The sequence below is a fragment of the Cervus elaphus genome, chromosome 19 (genome assembly GCF_910594005.1).
Source record: "Cervus elaphus chromosome 19, mCerEla1.1, whole genome shotgun sequence".
In the NCBI taxonomy this organism is placed as follows: Eukaryota; Metazoa; Chordata; class Mammalia; order Artiodactyla; family Cervidae; genus Cervus; species Cervus elaphus.
Window position 1 is genome coordinate 86,312,966 of NC_057833.1, and position 19,975 is coordinate 86,332,940.

A 19,975-nucleotide genomic window follows, 5' to 3' on the forward strand; every position below is an offset into this window, starting at 1 on the left:
GATCAGCACATGATGAAATACTATTCAGCCATTAAAAACCATGTTTTCAAAGATGATTTAATGACTTTGGAAAATATGATATATTCTTAATTGAAAATAAGCAGTATCAAAACTGCATCCTATATGATAATATTCATACACAAAAAATAATGACCATGGACACACCAACATATTAGCTGCAGATGATATCATCCATGGTTTTTATTTTCTCTTTTCTACCTTTCTGCATTTAAATTTTCTATATCAAAGGCATGTATTTTCCAATTTTTTACTGTGATAAATATACCTAACATAAAATTTACCATCTTAGCCATTTTTAAATGTACAGTTCGGTAGGGTTAAATACATTCATAATGTTGTTCAACCATCACCACTACCCATCTTCAGGACATTCTTGATCTTGTAAAACAGAATCTCTGTCCTCACTAAACACTAACTTCCCATCCCCTCTTCCTCCAGCCCCTAGCAACTTTCTGTTTCTATGCATTTTGCTATTCTTTGTACCTCATGTAAGTGAATCATATGGTATCTGTCCTTTTTTAACTGACAGTTCACTTAGCAAAATAACCTATTGTAGCAAATTGCAGAATGACCTTTCTTTTTAAGGTTGAAAAATATTTCTTTATAGCTCTCTCTCTCTCTTTCTCTCTCCCCCACCCACCCCGTCTTTCTCTCTCTCTATATATATATATACATATCACATTTTGCTTATTCATTCATCTGTCAGTGGACATTTAGGTTGCTTCTATACCTTTAGTTACTGTGAATAATGCTCCTATGAAAATGAGTGTACAACAATCTCTTCAAAAACATATTTTTTTTCCAGAAAAAAAGTATTTAATAAATAAAAATATATTTTCTTTAGTTGCCTCCAATGTAGAACCAAGAAGAATCAGATATATAATAAATGCATAGTAACTAGGTGAATAGTGCTATTTTAAAACTCTGTCTGTTCTTTCAAAAGGAAATTAAAATAAAGGGAAAAATGTTTTTTTCAATGAGATTTTGTATTTAATTTATATTACATTTTATAATATATTTGCATTAACAGCTAATTCTTCTTGAACCTCAAAAAATCCCTTAAAGAGGAAAACATATAGCCTTGCTACTTGTTTTAGAATTTGAAACAGTAAAATTACAGTGATTAAATCATAATGAATTCATGTACATTAAAAAGTCAAAGAACCGGTCTGACTGCTCCTTAGGCCCAGTTAGGCTTACTCATAGTCAACACCAATTCTCAGAAGAGGCTGGGAGGTAAGGGCCCGTCTAAGTCACTGTGTCTAACTGCCCCAGTCACGGCCAAGGACGCTGAGACTCAGGGAGGGAAACCACCCTAACCATGGCCACATAACAGAAGGGGACAGAGTGAAGACTGGAACCTACCTGTCTGACCCCCAGCCCTTTTTCTCTAAACATGTGGCCAGAAACGTCCCTAATCCCCTGTGGGATCCCTCCATGTGGCTGGTGGGATCACCGGCTCCTCAACTGGATGATGAGGTTCTGGGCTTTGTACACGTCCTCCACCTGCTGAACTGGGCTGGGAGCCAGACAGGTGGCTTCCAGTCCTTGTTCTGTCCCTTAAATCATGTGACCATGGTCAGTGTTTCCTCTCTGAGTCTCAGTGTCCTTGACTGTGAATGGGACAGACTGAGTGACTTTGAAGGGCCTTACCTCCCAGCCTTCTAGAGAAGCCCAGGCCCTTCCACTCACCGCCTTCCACCATGCCTGCGTGCCTGCGCTGGATGTGGCCCCGGAGAAAGGTGGCGTTCATGAAGGTCTTGTCACACAGGTGGCACTACACAGAGGGAAGCAGCGGGAAGTGCAGGGTCAGCTCCCCTGAGTCATCCTGGGATGATTCTCCCTTTGTCAACACTCCCATTCCTTGGGAACCCTGGGCTGCTTCACAAATGAAGAGTTTGATTTACAAAGTAAGCTAGTGATGCAAATCATATATATATATATATATATATATATGTTGCTGTTGTTTAGTTCCTAAGTCATGTCCAACTCTTTTGCGACCCTATGAGCTGTCGCCCCCCAGGTTCCTCTGTCCATGGGATTTTCCAGACAAGAATACTGTAGTGGGCTGCCACTTCTTTCTCCAGGAAATCTTCCCAACCCAGGGGTCGAACCTGCATCTCCTGCATTGCTGGTGGATTCTTTACCACTGAGCCATTATATACACATATATATTTTTTATACAGCCCCTTCAAAATATTTATTTTCTGAGCTTTAAAACACTACCAGTGCTGTAGGGAGCTATGAACAACAACTAGGCATTTGATGATAAGGAATTTTTGTTGGTTTTTCAGGGCATGATAATGGTATTACGCTTATGTTTAAAAGTGGGAGTCCTTGCCTTTCAGAGATACAAAGTGAAATATTTACAGATAAACTCATATGACTGATACACTTCAAAATAATCCAGGGGTAGGGGAAAGTATGTAGGGGAACGAATGCAACAACATTGGCCATGAGTTGAAAACTATTGGGCTGGGTAGTATGCAGATGAAGGTTTGTTATATTATTCTCTACTTTTGTATATATTTGATATTTCTCACAATTTTCCCCTCCTCCTCCCCTTCCCTGCTTCCCCTTTCCCACCCCAAGCAGCAGTGCATTCACAAACCAGGCACTAAACACGGCTCTCTGCCATGCCAGCTCTGAATCTGGGAAAACGAAATACTGGCATTGCAGTGGCCCAACTTGCTTCCACACAGACAGATTCTTTCTGAGAATGGAATCCACACTGACAAAGAATTGCCAAGAGCTGCAGAGAGAGAAACTAGACTCTGGTGCCATTATCTGAGTCCACCATAATCCTGGATTTTTCAGTTAAATTAACCAATAAATTCCTTATTGGCCTAAGCCAAGTTAAACTGCTGTTTTGTAATTTACTACTGGAAAAGGTCTGACCCTTTTATCATAATTAACATTACATTAATTGTATCAATTACCATTCTAGTCACTAACATCATATCTTAGTGATTTCTTCTGTCCAATCTCCCTTACACTGTGAATTGCTGAAAAATCTGAACCAGCATGACTGGTGCCTTCATCCTCAGAGCCTGACAGAGGGTCTAGCCACCAACAATTCATTAAAGGGCAACTGATCCCAATCTACACTTTCCATGGAAAGAGACGCAAATGCTCAAATGCCACTTTGGGTGATGAACTGTTACTTGGTTGACTAATGGAGTCACTTTTCCAGAACGGGCTTGTCTTCACCAGTTCCTTGCCACACGCTGATTTCACACATACCCTCACACACTGATTTCACACATACCCTCACATATCTCTTATACACATTTATCACATCACACCTCTACACACACACAAAGCCTTCACACATACACACTTGGGCCTCTACACACATACACACCCTTCATACATCCACACATGTGACAAAAGTATATCTTTACAAGCACATTTTACATAAGCACATGTTACATGCCACACACTCTACATACACACATGCACACACCATTCACAGACAAAACCCTCCAAGCAATCATATACACACCTTAGGTATGTTTACCCACCATCTGTAAAACTCACACACACCCTGCATATGTTCACACATGCACACATGAGACATAACACATAAGACACCTATACTCTGAACTCATACACACCTGCCACACAACTACACACGCACTGTAGACCTAACCAGACACCAGGGGGCTCTCTGGTGATGAAGGGCATCTCTAAAGTCTGCTCCCAGCCCCAGTGAGAATGGCCACAGCTGCCTCGGGGCCAGGCGGCAGTGCCGCAGAGGTGGCCGCTGGCCGGGCGCACGGCCCTCCCAGGGTCCCCGCCCGCAGCGGCGCTCACGGTGTGGTAGCTGTGGGCGCCCGTCTGCAGGAGCAGCTGCTGCAGAGCGCTGATCATCTTGCGCCGCCGCCGGCTCTCCTCCCGCACGCCCTTGAGCTCGCCGGCCTGGCGGCCCAGCTCCTGCTGGCCGCGCTCCTGCTGGCCCAGGCTGGCCTGCAGCCGCGCCTCCAGCTGGGCCACGCTGGCGCTCAGGCAGTCCTGGCAGTGCAGCAGGTACTCGATGCTGAGCTGCGCCAGCCGCAGCACCTTGAGCAGCGCTGGGTCCACGGGCTGCCCGCAGCGGCCGCACACCTCCCGGTCCAGGTTGCAGAAAGTGACGCCGGCGATGTTCTCCTGCAGGGCGGCCACGTCCAGCTCCCGTGCCACGCGGTCCACATCCAGGGCACTGATGCGCCTCCAGTCCACACTCTCACGGCGAGGCTGGAACTTGAAGGTGGGGATAGTGTAGGCCCCAAAGAGGGGGCCGCTGAGGCCCTGGGCAGTGCTGGTGGGGGACTGCATGGGCGGGGGAAGCCCCGGGCTGGCCACCGGGGAAGGGTGCCACCAAGGCCACGGCAACAGGCACAGGAGCTGAGAGAGGGCCTGGAAAATGAGAAGAGAGCCGAGGTCAGGCCTGCTGCATGTGGCCGCACGTACCACACGGGACCGCAGGAGCCTTAGGATGCACGGTGTGCGTGACATGGCCAAGGCAAGGCTGTGGGCTGTATAACACACAAGCGCGGCTTCAGATCCTCAGCCTTGAGCAAGATCCTTCGTATTTTAAGCCTCTGTGTGTACTGGGAATCACGGTGCCTCCTCTGCAGGCCTGTGGCTAGGAATGAGGCAGGAGAAACACCCAGCCCAGGGCCTGACACACAGTAGGTCCTCAGTGTACTCCCCACCATGCCCAAGTGCACTGCAAGAGTGCCTGCCAGAGGGCTGGGTCAGGAGAGAGCTGTCAAATGCATCAGGAAGTCTTTCTGTAACCCTATACTGATCTCAGGATTAAGTCCAGTAACTCTGCCTTGGGAGGCAGAGCCACTTAACAGTGGACATTAAATGGTTCTCCTTCAGTAACTGCAAAATTTAATGGACAGGATGGGCTACAGTTCCCAGTTTCCCCCGCTGTAAGCTGGACCCATATGACCATGTTTTCTCTAGTGGGATGTGAGTGAAATGATGTCCAGCTCTGCCACAGGGTGGCCCTCAAGACAGCAGTTGGGTCTCTGCACAGAGATGTTGTTCTGTCCACGATGGTCTCTTTTCCAATCCTTATGGTTTAGAAAACAGCTCCAGTTTGTTGTTAAAAGACTCAGATTCTTTTTTTTTTTTTAAGACTCAGATTCTACTCACCACTTTCTTGTTAGACAAAGAAATTGTTCTCTTTGTAATTTGACAATAGCAACTGGAATTTAAAATGAACATTCCACTACTAAGAATTATAATTTATTCCACAGATAAACTCATACAGGTGTGCAAAGGTGCTTGTGCAAAAACTGTCATTGCAGTATTATTTGTAATTGTAAAGTACAAGAAAATTACAAGAAAGTACAAAGTAAGGTATCTCTATACAATGAAATACTATGCAGCTATTGATAAGAAGAAGGCAGCTTTTTATGTACTGATAGAGAATAATATATAATATATTAATAATATATTATTGATATAATTATAATACAATAATTATAATAATATATTGATAACATATAATTATATACACATATATATGCATTTCTGTCTAAATAATATATTAACATGAAATTTAATAATAATTTGCAAAAATAAAGGAGATATGTGTATCTCACATATGTATGTGTATCTCACATATGTATACACACACACACACACACACACACACACACACACACACACACATATATTGGAGCTTCCCAGATAGTTTAGTGGTAAAGAATCCACCCACAATGCAGGAGACATGGGTTTGATCCCTGGTAGGGAAGATCTCCTGGAGAAAGAAATGGCAACCCACTCCAGTATTCTTCCCTGGAAAATTCCATGGACAAAGGAGCCCAGTAGACTATAGTTCATGGGGTTGCAAAGAGTAAGACATGACTGAACACACACACACACACAGAGGTTCCAAAGCTTGTGGATTTTGAACCACCCTACATCAATTTTGCTTTGATCAGATCATCACTCCTTATCCATCAAATTCATCCATTCATTCACTCAACCTCCCCCATTTAGAGCATGCCTACCTTGGCCAGGCCTGGTGCCAGGCGCTGGGGCCACCGAGGCGCATTGACCACACAGCTGTCCCCACCTCTCCCCCCCCCAGCAGCTTAGCACAGCTCCTGGCTGCCACAGTACCCAGTGCAAACCCTTAGCCTGGTCTTGAAGCTGCCACTGGACGCCACTGACCCACCTTTTCCATTTCAGCTCCCATGCTTCCCTTTCTCAGATACTCCTCCTCAATACAAACTCCAGAAAAAAAACCATCCAGCCACAAGCATACTAACCATGGCCATGAGATTAGCACATTTCTCTTAACAAGGCACATTATTTTTTTTTAAAAAAAGAAGGCAGGTGACATGACACTCACCATGCTCAGCTGCTGGCTGCAACCTTGTCATCAGAGCGTCAGAGACAATTGCCACAACAAGCCGTGCCTTGGAGCAACAGCAGGTTACCAGGCATGCTGTGGGCAAGGGTAACAGGACTCCTGCTTCCTGTCCTCCCACAGACCAGGAGCTCACCTGAGAACTTGCTGTTTAACTATTTAAGCTTTGGCCTCAGATGTCTGCCCATAGCCCCTCTCTAATAATAAGGCCAAGAATGTTCCATCAGCCACTCTCTCGGCTTGCCTCCCACCTCTTTGAATGCCTCTCCCTTGAACAGTTACTATCCTCTTGCCCTTCCTTTAAGGCAGGGTGTTCAGTGCCCCCGTGACAGTCTGCTGTTCACCCCCCACCCGTCACTCCTGGCACACGTTCCCTGGGGATGAGCTCACACATACCCTTAGCTTCAGCTACCATAAGCCTCAGCCACTCCCAAATCTGTTTTTCACAGACCTGTCTCTTGATATCTTTAGATTTACCTTCCAATATTGATTATACTGGCTTCCCTAATAGCTCAGTTGGTAAAGAATCCGCCTGCAATGCAAGAGACCCCGATTCAATTCCTGGGTCAGGAAGATCCACTGGAGAAGGGATAGGCTACCCACCCCAGTATTCTTGGGTTTCCCTTGTGGCTCAGCTGGTAAAGAATCCACCTGCAATGCAGGAGACCTGAGTTCGATCCCTGGGCTGGGAAGATCCCTGGAGAAGGGAAAGGCTACCCACTCCAGTATTCTGGCCTGGAGAATTCCATGGACTCTAAAGTCCATGGGGTCGCAAAGAGTCAAACATGATTGAGCAACTTAAAAAAAAAAAATTGATTACACTAGAAATAGCAAATCTAACTTTCATCAGGACCAGGAAAGCAGTGTTAAACGTAGGAAACATGCCAGGCATAAGAAAAACCATAAGTTTGATGATGAAGTGAAGTGAAGTCACTCAGTTGTGTCTGACTCTTTGCGACCCCATGAACTGTAGCCTACCATGCTCCTCTGTCCATGGGATTTTCCAGGCAACAGTACTGGAGTGGGTTGCCATTTCCTTCTCCAGAGGATCTTCATGACCCAGGGATCGAACCCAGGTCTCCCACATTGTAGGCAGATGCTTTACTATCTCAGCCATGATAAGTGGCAACTAATTCCCTAACCTAGTGTCCAAGATGTAACTGGGCAGGGACTACCCTGGTGGTCCAGGGGCTAAGACTCCGTGCTCCCAATGCAGGGGGCCCAGGTTCAAACCCTGGCCAGGGAAGTAGATTCCGCATGCTGCAGCAAAGATCAAAGATCCTATGTGCTACCACTAAGACCCGGTGTAGCCAAATAAATATTTAAAAAGATACAACTGGGCTGTGGTTCTCAAGTGTGGTTGCTGGCTGGCAGCATCAGCATCAACTGGAAACTCATTAGAAATGCAGATCTTCAGACTGACTGACAGAACCACTGCTGGGAGTGTTGGCATAGGGAGCGCTAGGGACTGTGGCAAAATGGGGAGTTCATGCCCTGTTACAAGGGGCAGCCACCACTGAGCTTCAGGCTTCCAGGAAGGGATGTTCTGTGTTCCTTGTGGACTAATTCCAAATTCCTTAATAAGATATTCAAGTAGGTATGGGCAATATGGTAAAGTAGGAAGACCCCAGCTCGCCTCCTCCCACAGACACACCAAAATTACAACTATTTACAGGAATAACTATCTATAGGAATGACCTGAACACTAGCAGAAAATATTTTCCACAACTAAAGATATAAAGAAGAAACGATAAGCTAGGTAAAGAGATTGAGGGCACTGGGTGAGTGAACCACAAACAAGAGGATAATAACAACTGCAGAGGTTCTCCCCAAGGAAAAAGGGGTCTGAGCCCCACCTCAGGGCTCCCAGCCCAGGGGTCATGTACCATGAAGATGAGTTCCCAGAACACCTGACTCTGAAGGCCAGTAGGGCTTGCATACTTGCATACGGGTGAGCTGCCACAAGCCCTGAGCCCCATAGCCAAATGTTCCAGGACTCGCCCCTGATCACCAGGGGGCAGGCATCTACCACGTGAGGCAGGGCCACCCACACCTACCAGCACACTCATAGCAGCCAGCCCAGCCACACAGAAAGGCCCACTCAGCCCACATAGCTGACACCCTAGAGCATATAGCTCTGGTGACCAGGGTGGAGTTTGGTGCTAGGCTCCATGGACATGTCCTACGTAATGCCACTTCTCCAAGATCTGGAAACAAAACCTGACCTACCTAATACAAGAAATAAACAGAGAATTAGACAAAATGAGGAAGACAGAGAAATGAGTTTCAAATGAAGAAACAAGATCAAACCCCAAAAGAATGAAGTGGAGATACGCAATCTACCCAATGAAGAATTCAAGGTCATGATCATAAAGATGCTCCACAAACTCAGGAGAATACATGAATACATTGAGAAATTTAACAAAGAGTTATAAAATATAAAGGAAAGCCAAACAGATCTGGAGAATACAACAACTGAAATAAAATATATTCTAGAACAGGGGTCCCCAACTCCCCAGATTGTGGACCAGTACTGATCCACAGTTCATTAGGAACTGAACTGCACAGCAGGAGGTGAGCGGCAGGCCATCTAATGAAACTTCATCTACCGTTCCCCATCACTCACATTACTGCCTGAACCATTCCCCCTACACAGTCAATGGAAAACTTTCTTCCATGAAACCAGTTCCTGGTGCCGTAAAGGTTGGGGACTGCTACACTAGAAGGAATCACCAGTAGGTTAGATAATCCAGATGAATGGATTAGTGAACTGGAAGACAGAGTAGTGGAAATCACCCAAGGTGAAAAGAAGAATGAGTTTTTAAAAGTGAGGGCAGGGCTTCCCTGGTGGCTCAGTGGTAAAGAATCTGCCTGCTAATACAAGGGATGTGGGTTCAATCCCTGGTCTGGGAAGATCCCACATGCCAAGGAACAACTAAGCCCAGGTGCCACAAATATTGAGCCTGTGCTCTAGAGACCAGAAAACACAACTACTGAAGTCTGCCCGCCCTAAGAGCCAGTGCTCAGCAACAAGTGAAGCCACTGCAATGAGAAGCCCATGCACCACGACCCGAGAGTAGTGCCTGCTCACCGAAACTAGAGAAAAGGCCACGCAGCAACAAAGACCCAGCACAACCAAAAAATAATAAAAAATTTTAAAAATTTTTAAGTGAGGGAAGTTTAAGAGATCTCTGGGACAAGATCAAATATACTAACATTCACATTATAAAGATCCCAGAAGAAGAGAGAGAAAGGGGAAGAGAATTTATTTGAAAAAATAAAAGTTGAAACCTTCCCTAGCCTGGGAAAGAAAGCAGACATCCAAGTCCAAGAAGCACAGAGTGTCCTAAACAAGACGACTCCAAAGAGTTCCACACCAAGACACGTTATACTTAAAAATGAAAAACATTCAAGATAACAAGAGAATCTTAAAAGCAGCAAGAGGTAAGCAACTAGTTAGGTACAGGGAACTCACATAAAACCATGAGCTGACTTTTCAATAAATGTTTTCAGGCCAGAAGGGAGTGGCATGACATGAAAAGATGCTCAGAATCACTCATCATCAGGGAAATGCAAACCAAAACTACAGTGAGATATCACCTCACACCCATCAGAATGGCTACCATCAAAAAGACAAGAAATAACAAGTGTTAAGAAGTAGAGAAAAGTGAGCCCTCATGCACTGTTGGTGGGATTGTAAACTAGTACAACGCTATGGAAAACAGTATGGAGGAGGGTCCTCAAAAAATTAAAAACAGAACTACCATACAACCCCGAAATTCCACTTCTGGGTATTTTTCTAAGGAAAACAAAAGCACTAACTCAAAAAGATACCTGCACTCCTGTGTTCACTAGAGCATTATTTACAACAGTCAAGATATGGAAGCAACCTAAGTGTCCATCATCAGATGAATGGATAAAAGAGATAAATATACGTGTGAGTGTTTGTGTGTGTGTGTGTGTGTATGTATGTATGTATGTATTACTCAGCCATAAAAAAGAATGAAATCTTGCCATTTACAACAATACTGATGGGCATAGAGGGTATTATGCTAAGTGAAATAAGTCAGACACAGAAAGACAAATACCGTATGATCTCACTTTTGAATCTAAAAAACAAAACAAGTGAACAAACATAACAAAACAGAAACAGACTTACAGATACAGAGAAAAAACTGGGGATTGCCAGGGGGAGTGGGGAGAAGGAATGAGTACAGCAGGTGAGGGAGATTAAGAGGTACAAACTTTCAGTTACAAAATAAATAAGCACTAAGATGTCATGTAGAGCATTGAGAATACAGTCAATAAAATTATAACAACTTTGTATGGTGACAGATGGTAACTAGACTTACAGTGGTAATCATTCTATAAAGTATAAAAATATTGAATCACTATATTGTACCCCTAAAACCAATACTGTAAGTCAAATATACTTCAATAAAAATTAAGATATTCAAACACTTCTACAAACTGTTCCCCAACTACCTTTCTAACTTCATTTCCCACCTACCATTTACTTGCTGTCCAAACTTTCATATCTCTGGGTTATTTATCGATAAGCACTGTTTTCAAGTGCTTTATAAAGAGTAACTTGAGACTTCCAGTTCAAGATGGTGGAGGAGAAGGATATGTGCTCATCTCCTCCTCCAAGAGCACCAAAATTGCAACTAGTTGTTGAACAATTATCAACAGCAGTAAAGCAGAGCAGGACCATATGGTCCTTGCCTCACCCTGCACCACATCCTCTGCCTGCCTCTTGCCTGTGGAAAACTTTAGTCAAAAAATAAGTTTAATCAGAGAAGTGAGAAATGCTGAAACAAAGGAAAACAGTCTAAGGAAACTAAATAATAATAATGTAGTCATTATGCATAGTCAAGGACCTTCAGTTCTTTCTCAAGGGCTATAGATAATATTCTGAGCCATATCCTGTGAACTGTCTTATAGATATACCAAAATACCAGGAAGTTAACTACATGATGACCAGACTACCCAGGACATGAGCTGCCACAATTCAGAGAACTGACACAAAGAAATGGGAACAAGCGCACCCAGGAACCGAAGATTAACTATACCTAAAACAATCAAGATGATGCTAGTCAGAAAACTGATGACCATTTTGAAGATGACTGTTAGAAATGACTGTACTGCTTCTGCATGTTTCCCAGACACACACTTTGTCCATAAAAGCTGTCACCCTCTGCTTGTGTCAGCAGGGAGGTGGGGCGGAGGGCGGGGGTGGGGGGGCGGGGAGACAGTAGTTAGCCTTTGTACAGATGTCTGCCACCCACCCACCCCAGTTGCCAACATCTGGAATAAACCAAACTTTCCTTTCCACCAACCTGGCCCATTTACTCACTTTTGAATGGCAAGCAGCCAGGTTCCCAACTCATACCTTTCGGTAACAGGAGGACACTGGAACCCACCAAAATAAGATACACCATGTCCAAAGACAAAGAAGAAGCCACAGGAATGAGATAGAAATTGCTAGGCAGTCAGTGAAGGACTCTGAGACCATGGTTCTGTTTTCAATAAACATCTCACTCCATTAGCCTGAAGCTATACCTGTTGTCCCAACTTCCTGGAATGTGTCCTTGGTCTGATAAATTATCAGCAGTGGGATCCAGGGAAGGGCAGTAATTAACTTCCATTTGCCTGAGGAAAAAACAACCGTGATCATTAATCTTAAGGCCATTCAGTTCAGTTCAGTCTCTCAGTCCTTTCCAACTCTTAGCGATCTTATGAACTGCAGCACACCAGGCCTCCCCGTCCATCACCAATTCCCAGAGTTTACTCAAACTCACGTCCATTGAGTTGGTGATGCCATCCAACCATCTCATCCTCTGCCGTCCCCTTCTTCTCCCACCTTCAATCTTTCCCAGCATCAGGGTCTTTTCAAATGAGTCAGTTCTTTGCATCAGGTGGCCAAAGTATTGGAACTTCAGCTTCAGCATCAGTCCTTCCAATGAATATTCAGGACTCATTTCCTCTACGATTGAATGGTTAGATCTCCTTGGAGTCCAAGGGACTCTCAAGAGTTTTCTCCAACACCACAGTTCAAAAGCATCAATTCTTCAGCACTCAGCTTTCTTCATAGTCCAACTCTCACATCCATACACGACCACTGGAAAAACCATAGCCTTGAGTAGACGGACCTTTGTTGGCAAATGTGCTCTCTAGGTTGGTCATACCTTTTCTTCCAAGGAGCAAGAGTCTTTTAATTTCATGGCTGCAGTCACCATCTGCAGTAATTTTGGAGCCCAAGAAAACAGTCTGTCATTGTTTCCACTGTTTCCCCATCTATTTGCCATGAAGTGATGGGACAGGATCTTCATGTTTTGAATGTTGAGTTTTGGTTTTTTTAAATTTATTTATTTTAGTTGGAGGCTAATTACGTTACAATATTGTAGTGGTTTTTGCCATACATTGATATGAACGATCCATGGATTTACATGTGTTCCCCCCCTCCCACCTCCCTCCCCATCCCATCCCTCTGGGTCATCCCAGTGCACCAGCCCTGAGCACTTGTCTTATGCATCGAACCTGGACTGGCGATCTGTTTCACACTTGATAATATACATGTTTCAATGCTATTCTCTCAGATTATCCCACCCTTGTCTTTTCCCACAGAGTCCAAAAGACTATTCTATACATCTGTGTCTTTTTCTGCCTTGCATATAGGGTTATCGTTACCATCTTCCTAAATTTCATATATATGCATTAGTATACTGTATTGGTGTTTTTCTTTCTGGCTTACTTCACTCTGTATAATGGGCTCCAGTTTCATCCACCTCATTAGAACTGATTCAAATGTATTCTTTTTAATTGCTGAGTAGTATTCCATTGTGTATATGTACCACAGCTTCCTTATCCATTCCTCTGCTGATATGCATGTAGGTTGCTTCCATGTCATGGCAATTATAAACAGGGCTGCGATGAACACTGGGGTACACTTGTCTCTTTCAATTCTGGTTTCCTTGGTGTGTATGCCCAGAAGTGGGATTGCTGGGTCATATGGCAGTTCTAGTTCCAGTTTTATAAGGAATCTCCACACTGTTCTCCATAGTGGCTGTACCAGTTTGCATTCCCACCAACAGTGTAAGAGGGTTCCCTTTTCTCCACACCCTCTCCAGCATTTATTGCTTGTAGACTTTTGGATAGCAACCATTCTGACTGGTGTGAAATGGTACCTCATTGTGGTTTTGATTTGCATTTCTCTAATAATGAGTGATGTTGAGCATCTTTTCATGTGTTTGTTAGCCATCTGTATGTCTTCTTTGGAGAAATGTCTGTTTAGACCTTTGGCCCATTTTTTGATTGGGTCATTTATTTTTCTGGAATTGAACTGCAGGAGTTGCTTGTATATTTTTGAGATTAATTCTTTGTCATTTGCTACTATTTTCTCCCATTCTGAAAGCTGTCTTTTCACCTTGCTTATAGTTTCCTTTGTTGTGCAAAAGCTTTTAAGTTTAATTAGGTCCCATTTGTTTCTTTTTGTTTTTATTTCCAATATTCTGGGAGGTGGGTCATCGAGGATCTTGCTGTGATTTATGTCGGAGAGTGTTTTGCCTATGCTCTCCTCTAGGAGTTTTATAGTTTCTGGTCTTACATTTAGATCTTTAATCCATTTTGAGTTTATTTTTGTGTATGGTGTTAGAAAGTGTTCTAGTTTCATTTTTCACTCTCCTCTTTCACTTTTATCAAGAGGCTCTTTAGTTCTTTGCTTTCTGCCGTAAGAGTGGTATCATCTGCACATCTGAGGTTATTGATATTTCTCCCAGCAATCTTGATTCCAGCTTGTGCTTCACCCAGCCCACCATTTCTCATGATGTACTCTGCATATAAGTTAAATAAGCAGGGTGACAATATACAGCCTTGACCTACATCTTTGCCTATTTGGAACCAGTCTGTTGTTCCATGTCCAGTTCTAACTGTTGCTTCCTGACCTGCATACAGATTTCTCAAGAGGCAGGTCAGGTAGTCTGGTATTCCCATTTCTTTAAGAATTTTCCACAGTTTGTTGTGATCCACACAGTCAAAGGCAATAAAGCAGAAGTATATGTTTTTCTGGAACTCTCTTGCCTTTTCGATGATGTGGGCAATACATCTAGTCTATTTTAAAATGGCCAGGGGCATGAAAAAGGGTGGTGATCAAGAAAAGTCATAAAGATGTTAAATTAAACATTGTGACCTTTAAAATGATTGGTTAAAAATGATGTATTTTAAGGACAGGAGCCAACAAAAAATGTACAAATACTGGTAAGGATATAAAACTGCTGTAATACCCACTCTTTGGGAGACTCTTTACCCCCTCTCAGTGCCTATGCTGAGAGCTTTGTACTTTCCTTCTCTTTAATAAATCCTATTCACTTGCTACTGTGTTTGCATGTTTGTGAAGTTCATGCTCCACAAACGAGAGCTCGGATTCCCATTTCAGTGAGATGGTAGGTGGGTCACAATCACAACAACATCAGCTCTCACACCTGCTGGATGGGTGACCTACAGGCTGGACAAGAATAATACCAAAGAAGTTCTCACACTATTATGAAGGTTCTGAACCCCACAGCAGGTTTCCCATCCTGGGGATCTGACAAAGGACTGGGAATCCCAAGGGAATCTGCCCTTGAGGGCCAGAGAGATTTGATTATAGACCTTCCAGAGGACTGAGGGAAACAGACTCTAGTCTTGGAAGGCATAAACAAAATTTTGCGTGCACCAAAACCCAGAGGAGAGGAGCAGTGATCCCACAGGAGACAGAACCAAAACTACCCGCTAGTGATGGAGGGCCTCCTGCAGAGGCATGGGTCGGCAGGGGCTCACCACAAGGATGGGGTACTGGAAGGTCCCCCTTGGCCTAAGTCCTCTTGGTCAGTCAGTTCAGTCACTCAGTCATGTCCGACTCTTTGTGATCTCACCAGGCTTCCCTGTCCATCAACAGCTCCTGGAGCTTACTCAAAATAACGTCCATCAAGTCGGTGATGCCATCCAACTACCACAACCTCTGTTGTCCCCTTCTCCTTCCACCTTCAATCCTTCTCAGCATAAGGGTCTTTTCAAAGGAGTCAGTTCTTTGCATCAGGTGGCCAAAGTATTGGAACTTCAGCTTCAACATCAGTCCTTCCAATGAATATTCAGGACTCATTTCCTTTATGACGGACTGGTTGGATCTCCTTGGACTCTAAGGGACTCTCAAGGGTCTTCTCCAACACCACAGTTCAAAAGCATCAATTCTTCGGCACTCAGCTTTCTTTATAGTCCAGCTCTCACATCCATATATGACTACTGGAAAAACCATAGCTTTGACTAGACAGACCTTTGTTAGCAAAGTAATGTCTCTGTTTTTTAATATGCTGTCTAGGTTGGTCATAACTTTTCTTCCAAGGAGCAAGCATCTTTTAATTTCATGGCTGTAGTCACCATCTGCAGTGATTTAGGGGCCCCCAAAAATAAAGTCTTTCAAACTGTTTCCATTGTTGCCCCATCTATTTGCCATGAAATGGCATGGGACCAGATGCCATGATCTTAGTTTTTTGAATGTTGAGTTTTAAGCCAGATCTGTCACTCTCCTCTTTCACTTTCATCAAGAGGCTCTTTAGTTCTTCTTCACTTTCTGCCATAAGGGTGGTGTCATCTGCATATCTCAGGCCATTGATATTTCTCCCAGCAATCTTGATTCCAGCTTGTGCTACACCCAGCCCACCATTTCACATGATGTACTCTGCATATAAGCTAAATAAGCAGGGTAACAATATATAGCCTTGACGTACTCCTTTCCCTATTTGGAACCAGTGTTCTATGTTCAGTTCTAACTGTTGCTTTTCAACCTGAATACCGAATTCTCAGGAGGTAGGTCAGGTGGTCTTGTATTCCCATCTCTCTAAGAATTTTCCACAGTTTGTGGTTATCCACACAGTCAAAGGCTTTGGCATAGTCAATAAAGAAGTAAGTGTTTTTCTGGAACTCTCATGCTTTTTCGATGATCCAACGGATGTTGGCAATTTGAGCTCTGGCTCCTCTGGCTTTTCTAAATTCAGCTTGAACTTCTGGAAGTTCACAGTTTATGTACTGTTGAAGAATTTTGAGCATTACTTTGCTATGATGTGAGATGACTGCAATTAGACAGTAGTCTGAACATTCTTTGGCATTGCCTTTCTTTGGGACTGGAATGAAAATTGATCTTTTCCAGTCCTGTGGCCACCTCCAAATTCTTGGAAAATTTGTGAGTTTTCCAAATTTGCTGGCATATTGAGTGCAGCACTTTCACAGCATCATCTTTTAGGATTTGAAATAGCTCAATTGGAATTCCATCACCTCCACTAGTGATGCCTCATAAGGCCCACTTGACTTTGCATTCCAGGATGTCTGGCTCAAGGTGAGTGATCATACCATTGTGGTTATCTTAGTCATGAAGATCTTTTTTGTATAGTTCTTGCCACAGTGTATTCTTGCCACCTCTTCTTAGTACCTTCTGCTTCTATTAGGTCCATACCATTTCTGTCCTTTACTGTGCCCATCTTTGCATGAAATATTCCCTTGGTATCTCTAAATTTCTTGAATAGGTCTCTAATCTTTCCCATTCTATTGTTTTCCACTATTTCTTTGCATTGATCACTGAGGAAGGCTTTCTTATCTCTCCTTGCTATTCTTCAGAACTCTGCATTCAAATGGGTATATCTTTCCTTTTCTCCTTTACCTTTCACTTCTCTTTTTTTCTCAGCTATTTGTAAGGCCTCCTCAGACAACCATTTTACCCTTATGCATTTCTTTTGCTTGGGGATGGCCTTGATCACTGCCTCCTGTACAATGTCACAAAACTCTGTCCATAGTTCTTCAGGCACTCTATCAGATCTAATCCCTTAAATCTATTTGCCACTTCCACTGTATAATCATAAGGGATTCAATGTAGATCATACTTGAATGGTCTAGTGGTTTTCCCTAATTTCCCCTTGGAGGTCACCATTAACCTTACCATAGAGCCCTTAGACCCTAGGGCTGGGTCATCTCAGGCCAAACAACTACCAGGAAGGGAAACAACCCCACCCATCAGCAGATAATTAGATTAAAGATTTACTGAGCAAGGTCCTGCCTATCAGAGCAAGACCCAGCTTTTCCCACCACCAGTCCCTCCCATCAAGAAGCTTAAACAAGCCTCCTTAGCCTCATCCATCAGAGGGCAGACAGAAGAAGCAAGAAGAAGCAGCTAAAACAAAAACCATATTATAGAAAGTTAATCATGATGAAAAAGCAGAAGATGTCCCAGATGAAGGGATAAGATAAAATTCCAGAAAAACAGTTAAATGAAATGGAGACAGGCAACCTTCCAGAAAAAAAATAATGATAGTGAAGATAAACCAGGATCTCAGGGAAAGAATGGCGGCAAAGATTAAGAAGATGCAAGAAATGTTTACCAAAGACCTAGAAGAACTAAAGAACAAACAAACAGAGATGAATAATACACTAGAAGGAATCAATAGAAGAATAACTGAGGCAGAAGAAAGGATAAATCGACTGGAGGACAGAATAGTGGAAATCACTGCCACAGAAGAGAATATAGAAAAAAGAATGAAAAGAAATGAAGACAGCCTAAGAAACCTCCACAACATTAAATCCACCAACAATTGCATCATAGGAGTCCGAAAAGGAGAAGAGAGAGAGAAAGGACCTGAGAAAAATATTTGAAGAGGTAATAACTGAAAACTTCCAGAAAATGGGAAAGGAAACAGTTAACCAAGTCCAGGAAGCAGAGTCAAAGGAAGCATAAACCCAAGGAGGAACACACCCAGACACATAGTAATCAAACTGACAAAAATTAAAGGCAGAGATAAAATATTAAAAGAAACAAGGGAAAAACAACAAATAACATACAAGGGAACTCCCAATCAGGATATCAGCTGATTTCTCAACAGAAACTCTACAAGCCAGAAGGGAATGGCACAATATATTTAAAGTGATGAAACGGAAGAACCCACAACCAAGAATACCCTATCTGACAAGACTCTCCTTCACATCTGAAGGAGAAATCAAAAGCTTTCCAGACAAGCAAAAGTCAAGAAAATTCAACGCCATCAAACTGGCTTTCAATAAATGCTAAAGGAATTTCTCTAGGCAGGAAACACAAGAGAAGGGAAAGACCTACAGAAAATAAGCCCAAAACAATTTAGAAAATGGTAGTAGGATCATAATATATCAATAATTACCTTAAATGTAAATGGATTACCGGGGGTCCCCGAGAAGAGAGGGGTCTGGGGCTCTCAAGGAGGAATTAGGGGTCTGGAATTCTTAAGGAGGAGGAAAGAACAAATTTTTTTTTTTCCTCTACATTCCTTAGTCTTAGTCACATAAAACGTTTCTTTTTTTTTTTTTTTCTTTAAGCCTGGAACTGATGATTACACAACAAACTCAGTTTAAATTTCTACTAAGGATTATATGGGCTTCCCTTGTGGCTCAGCTTGTAAAGAATCTGTCTGCAATGTGGGAGACCTGGGTTCAATCCCTGGGGTGGGAAGATCCCCTGGAGAAGGGAAAGGGTACCCACTCCAGTATTCTGCCTGGAGAAGTCCACGGACTGTATAGTGCATGGGGTCACAAAGAGTCAGACACGACTGAGCCACTTCACTTCAATATTTGGGCTTCCCTGGTGGCTCAGAGGTTAAAGCATCTGCCCGCAATGCCGGAGACCTGGGTTTGATCCCTGGGTCGGGAAGATCCCCTGAAGCAGGAACTGGCAACCCACTCCAGTATTCTCGCCTGGAGAATCCCATGGACGGAGGAGCCTGGTGGGCTACAGTCCATGGGGTCACAAAGAGTTGGACATGACTATATGTAGGATTATATAACAACAATATATTCTGCTTGAGCCAGCTTCTCCTTCCTGAAAACCTTCTGGCTAATCCTGTTATCTTAAAATGTAAATTAAGGGAGTGGGTCTAGTAAGATCTTTACAACCTTAAGACATTCTTTTGATTTATTGTAATAATTAATTAAAAAGTATATAACTCCCTTGCTAACACTAGTGAAGGGGGCATTCTCCAACCCCTTTCTGATGCCTATGTCAGAAACTTTCTCTGTCCCTTTTCTTACTTTAATAAAACTCTGCTACACACACACACATAAAATGTAAATGGATTAAACACAGCAGCCAAAAGACACAGAATGACTGGGTGGATAAAAACATGTACAAGTATGCACTTCCAATTACCACAGCACTCTGCTTGACCCCCCCCCCCCAAATAATTGTATGTAATTATTTTATATTGTTAAGTTAATCGTGTTCCCCTATGGCTTGCAATTGTCTTTTAATTTTTGTCCGGCTATTGATTGTGAAAACTGACAAACATCTCTAACTTTTATGATTATGCAATTATTACTCAATACCATTGTATCATTATTGATCAACAGAATAATTATAGAACTCTATATCACCAAAACTAGGATCTAATAGAAAAGCCTGTAATCATCTATTAAAATCCAGATGCATATCAGAAATACCTTGAAATTTTTTGAAAAATGCTAATGCTCAGGTATTGTTTATTTTCTCCAGAGCTCCAGATATGTTTCTAATGAGCAGTCATGTTTAAAAACAAC

General features: G+C 43.0%; 1 protein-coding gene across 10 annotated transcripts in view; it reads right to left on the reverse strand.

Annotated features, from left to right (window-relative positions):
- DZIP1L (DAZ interacting zinc finger protein 1 like) overlaps window positions 1-19,975 on the reverse strand; it is a 60,221-nt gene that overhangs the window by 34,030 nt on the left and 6,216 nt on the right. For 8 of the 10 annotated variants that reach the window (XR_006335280.1, XM_043874297.1, XM_043874292.1 and 5 more), the window contains 2 exons: window positions 3,838-4,419; window positions 1,714-1,798 (listed from right to left, as the gene is read on the reverse strand). Coding sequence is in view for 9 of the 10 variants with exons in the window: in XM_043874291.1 (XP_043730226.1) it covers window positions 1,714-1,798; window positions 3,838-4,419 (667 nt within the window). In the remaining variant the exon portion in view is untranslated. The remainder of the gene's footprint in view (window positions 1-1,713; window positions 1,799-3,837; window positions 4,420-19,975) is intronic. The other 2 variants (XM_043874299.1, XM_043874298.1) reach the window with 2 other exon arrangements.